A 5188-nucleotide genomic window follows, 5' to 3' on the forward strand; every position below is an offset into this window, starting at 1 on the left:
AATTTTAAATCAGGTAATCCAATAATGTATACTCAAGATTAAATCTGGTAATCCCGTTATCCATTCCGACCAATCAGCGCTGCAAGTGAAATTTAAACCTGAAATATGATTTATGTTAATGGGCTAAATACCTTGCATATATTTGGGATGGACTTAGAAGAGAATTCATCTCTTATCAAAACAGCTTCATACATCGAACAAATATACAACACAGTCATAGCTTCATATTTCTCGAAAAAAAATGAGACAGCAGAACAGAAGAATGTTATATAGTCGTACAAACAGGCTGAAAATCATTCCATGAATTAAAATCCAGTCATCCACATTGTCATTATCGTTGATAATCATATTCATATTAGGGTTTATAAAGGAGCTTTCATCATCATCATTATCCACATATGCAACTTTATTAAATACTAAAAACAGATGAACTCAAATAGCAGCATCAACTGTACATCAAACCCATCTTAGGTTTCTTCTCATCTAACAAATTCAAATTGCTCTGTATGATATCACAAAAACCAAGAAACCCAAAAGTAGAAAATAAAGGATTGAAAAATACCATTCGATGATCATTTGGGTGTCATGAACAATGGTCATCACTATTTTAATGATCATTGTTTGCAGCAAGGCTTTCATAAAACAAAATGTAACCATGGTCAGTGTTGCTTGCATACTCTTGGGCTGACCCGAATGCAGTTTGAACAGCAGATTCCTCGATAATTTCTACATTCTCGTCATCAAAAAACAACCAGTGATTATGGCTTTTCACCAGGCTGACATAATGCCCATGGTTGGGCCCACTACCGACATGAACCACCACTGCAAATAATGAGTACTCGCAATCCGCATCTTCCATTGTGTTGGTCAGCTTCAGCTCAAGAGGGAAAACAACCCGATATGACAACTTTTTGTACCTACCAAGCTGTTCCATGTACTTGAAACGCTTCAAATGTATAACCAGAATATGTGGCGGTTTCTTGATCTTCATCCTCTTTTGTGCTTCCTGTAAACTGGGGGACAAATAAAAAACCATCAATAAGCAACCACCCAAAAAAAAAAAAAAAAAATATTAAAAAAATAAACAAAAAAAAATTCCTACAGGTGAACCCAACCTGAACTTCATGCCATCTCTAATTTTTACGTTTAAGCTTCAAACTAAGTCATTCAAAGATAAATTAAGAACTTGAATATAAAAGATAATTTGCAGGGAAAACACAAACCTGCAGCATTTATCACAGAAAAACTTGTCTTCGGCATTTAAGGTCTCAGTGGAACTGAAGTTCTTTAGACAGCTTGTAATCGAACTATTCTGCTCTATATCAAGGCTCAAATCTAAGAACGTCTCGTCCCTTGCAGTTACGGTTTCACATCTTAAACACTTGGTTTCATTTGTAAGTATTCCCTGAAATTTGAATCATAAGTAACCAATGAAAAGGACAAACAAGTGATTCAAATTCAATAACTGTTTATGTTCAACTATGTTCCTTTTATCATTCAATATTGATAATTTAAATATTTACTCTTTTCACTAGGATCAGCACATATTATGAATTATTAATTAAATCACATATATAAATTTTACTTCAAAAAATACAATCAGTTTTTATAATAACCTGAAAGTTTTTGTGAACCCAAGTAACCAAGGGCTCCTTTCGTACACCGTTAGCCTGTGCAGCATGTATCCCATTGGGTATCTGTTCCACAGGTGCTAAATTGTCGTTTAAACTTCTTGCTGCATTGGCCTCTTTTTCTAGTATGTCAACTAGTTCATTTAACAAGAAATTCAGAAACTCATGTGCATCCTACACAGCATTAGAAGCATCACTGATGTTAGAAAATTATATTGTCATAGAAAAAAACAATGAATTTCATGTTCAATGAATTTCATGTTCAATGATGGTGTCTCATATACCTGATGCATATAACCACGGAAAAGTTCGTTTTCTTTCTTCACTCTTTGTACAAAGCGTTTTGGAGCAATGACACCTGTTTTCTTCTTTTGTGTACTAATCTAATACATGTAACAGAAATCATATTAACTACCGTATTTTATAGGGCCAGAATGCTAATAATGCCCGATACACAGTCTTGTGAAGAGCATGTACATTTTAGGCAAAAAAAAATATTCCTTAAATTACATATTCAGATCACTAAGAAAAGGATAACATGGTCAGAAAAATCAGACCTTGGTAAATAAATGTAGTGTAGAACGTCTGAAAGTATGACATCAAGGTGCATGTTTAATAATACTACATCTGGAAACTAGGATGTACGACTCGGATAACGGCTAGATATGAAAACAAAGACACCACTACGTACAAAAACCAAATTTGTATTCTTTTAAAAAGCAATTTGATTGACATACTTTAGAGATGCAGTGCATCCCTGAACAATTCAGCAGCTCGGCTTTAGTTATCACATGATGAACATAACAAAATATTCTAAATGACATACTCCGTATATTAGTGATATGAAATAACTACGTAAGATTCTATTTTATGTAAGATTTGCTAAACAAATCTTATATTTATGTAACAGCCTATATATACATTCAAGTAATTGTTGTGAACCCCGACTAGTTGGGATTTTGAAGTAACTAGGCCAAGTCGGTCAAAAGTCGCTGGTCAACAGGCCAAAGTCAGAATTCGGTCAAAGTTAAAATTATTCAGTCAAAAAACAGTCAAAGTTGGTCAATGCCTGACTAGCCTCTACAAGGTCCCAGCTGACTAATCCCCGACTAGCGACTTTTATAACCTTGGAAAAATGTGTACCTGCATAAACAGTTCCGCTAAACATGTAAGAAGATTTTCTTCAACGTCTCCTGGATTTTTAACATTTCCATAATATTCGAGCAGTTGTTCACGAAATGGAACACAAAAATAGAGAGCCTGAAAGATTAAAAAACAACTCGTATGAGATCATTAGTTTAAGTCACTACTTAAGATGAATTACCGCAAGCAGCACAAGTTTACTAGGCTCCTTTAATCATTCAATGACACTAAACTAATAAAAACAAGGCATCCATGAACTCAAAAACACCTTGATGTGCACTCCAACATTACAAAACTGAGATAGCCCGATGCTTGAAAAAAAGAGACTGGTTATGCGATTGCAAAGCTATACTAAAGCATGGTTATGAATATACATATACATTATTATGAAAAAAGAGAATGTGATTATCTCGTCCACGTCCCCACCGCTCCTTGTGGTCTTGATGTGAGAAACATAACACATTGTAAACGAATATAACTAAAAGCAGTAGAATAATAGAAGTCCTATTTTGATATGATCGGGATTGAAAAAGAATTATTTACAACCCAATGATTATCACAACGCCAAACGCATAATAGTACAGCGAGGTAGCAGCCTTTTTAAGGCTACATTTACATAACAGAAATAAAGAAACCGGCAGCAGATAATCACCTCGATGTAAAAATTGAAGTCTACAAATTAGCAATTGTTAAACAGATAGTGTTATCACTCCAATGCATTATTCTTTTCATTCTTTTGCACATATTGGTTCCAAAAAACTCTCACAAAAAAAGGTAAAATAATAACTGTCCCTTAAAGCCCTCAAAAGCAGTTTTTAATTGCTAACTTTAAAGAGATCATACTTGGTACAAAAACTAACATGTTTACCCTTAGAATAAAATATGTTTTTTTCCAATAAGATGTGTGTTTTCCAGTAAGCTGATTATCTGCTCTGGTTTATAAATCAAATATGTTTAATAACCAATCTCAAACATAAAACAACTTTATCTGACAGAAAGTTAAATATGAAGGCTAAAGAAACCAACGCAAAAAGAAGTCAAATTTGCATCTCTAGTGTTGATATCTGATGACTAAAGAGCATAGTCTAGATAAGTAGATTGATTTGAGTACAAGCAAACATGCTCTACAATAAACCTTTTACTCACAGAGTTTACTTTATACCCAACACTTGGCATCCATTAAGAAGCCAGATGTACACGCCAAGAATGTGAAGGAAAGTGATTCACTACTATTGTAACATTATCTAACAGCTTTTGTAAATAATTATGAATCAGTTTGCATTTAGCTTTTTAATCCTAAACCTATTTAACAGGTATGGTAATAAAAACAAGCTCCATTAAACCACAACTTAACATGAACTACAACTTAACATGCTCCATGGATGAACATATACTCCAATAAACCACAGAGTATCAAACATATACAAAGTGAATGAATCAATTAAACTAAACCTAATTAACAACAACAGTATAGCAACAAATAAGATCATTAACAACAATAAATAGAAAAGTGTATAAAAAGCACGAAATAATAATAATAATATAATAATGATAAAAATAGTAGACGAGATTGAAATTGAATAAAAACCTGTAAAACGCTGTTACAATAGCAAGTGTTACCGAAGTTTTCAAGTCCAAAATAACGTTCGCCTTCAGGAAATTGGTCTCCTAGAGCTTTTTCGAGCTTAGATCCCGCAGCGCCCATGAGACCATCAACTAAATACCAAAATTCCTCTATTTCTTTATGTATCTATGTATCAAATCGTATATCGAATCCACAAAACTTAGGGATAAATTATTGATATTTGTTCAATTAAATGAGATTGCGTATAGATGATGAAAGAATTTAGTAAAATATGTGTACGTATGTATAGATTGAGATGTGGAAATTAATTTTTTAGGGTTTATATACTGGAAACGGATATTTCAAAGAGAGGCGTGACGAAACAGTTTGATACTTTTGATCGGTGTTTTTTTTAGTTTATTATATTTTTTTTTATCTTATTAATTAAATTAAACAGTTCTTTTCCAGCCCTCTGATTCTTTCAAATTGACTCCTCACGTGTTGTAGTGTTATCATATCATAATAATAATAATAATAATAATAATAATATTATGACTCCTCACGTGTTGTAGTGTTATCATAATCATAATAATAATAATAATAATAATAATAATAATAATAATAATAATAATAATAATAATAATAATATAATAATAATAATAATAATAATAATATAATAATAATAATAATAATAAATAGTAAGATAGGCATGCGCGATGCGGCGGAGTTTTTCGGGTTGCATATTCATATTTAACGTAGCGTTATGTATTTACATAATATGACGACCCTCAATTTTTCATTTCTGTTATTACTGTTCCATTAATAAGACTGTTTGTACTCGTAAACTTTG

At 32.4% G+C, this 5188-nt stretch overlaps 1 protein-coding gene across 2 annotated transcripts; it reads right to left on the bottom strand.

The window, feature by feature from the left end:
- Window positions 1-301: 301 nt before the first annotated feature.
- Window positions 302-4717, bottom strand: LOC139845260 (ubiquitin carboxyl-terminal hydrolase 4-like). Of its 2 annotated transcripts, XM_071835510.1 has the most exons (7): window positions 4363-4717; window positions 2775-2891; window positions 1916-2014; window positions 1617-1805; window positions 1224-1405; window positions 563-1013; window positions 302-483 (listed from the first exon to the last, which is right to left on the bottom strand). In XM_071835510.1, exons 1-6 carry the CDS (start codon window positions 4477-4479, stop codon window positions 608-610), a joined length of 1110 nt encoding a protein of 369 aa, XP_071691611.1. In that variant the 5' UTR covers window positions 4480-4717; the 3' UTR covers window positions 302-483; window positions 563-607. The 2 variants fall into 2 exon arrangements, with proteins under 2 accessions (XP_071691611.1, XP_071691610.1); XM_071835509.1 differs by having other exon boundaries at window positions 302-1013; window positions 4363-4716.
- Between the last annotated feature and the right edge of the window lie 471 nt (window positions 4718-5188).

Source organism: Rutidosis leptorrhynchoides, chromosome 4 (genome assembly GCF_046630445.1).
Source record: "Rutidosis leptorrhynchoides isolate AG116_Rl617_1_P2 chromosome 4, CSIRO_AGI_Rlap_v1, whole genome shotgun sequence".
In the NCBI taxonomy this organism is placed as follows: domain Eukaryota; kingdom Viridiplantae; phylum Streptophyta; class Magnoliopsida; order Asterales; family Asteraceae; genus Rutidosis; species Rutidosis leptorrhynchoides.

Bases quoted from the DNA above. Each gene is read 5' to 3' on its own strand.
- LOC139845260 (XM_071835510.1), bottom strand. From the start codon at position 4,479: ATGGGCGCTGCGGGATCTAAGCTCGAAAAAGCTCTAGGAGACCAATTT. The intron at 2,015-2,774 runs GTACACATTTTT...TACATGTATTAG, and splicing joins TAGCGGAACTGTTTATGCAG to ATTAGTACACAAAAGAAGAA. The intron at 1,406-1,616 runs GTTATTATAAAA...TTCAAATTTCAG, and splicing joins GGGTTCACAAAAACTTTCAG to GGAATACTTACAAATGAAAC.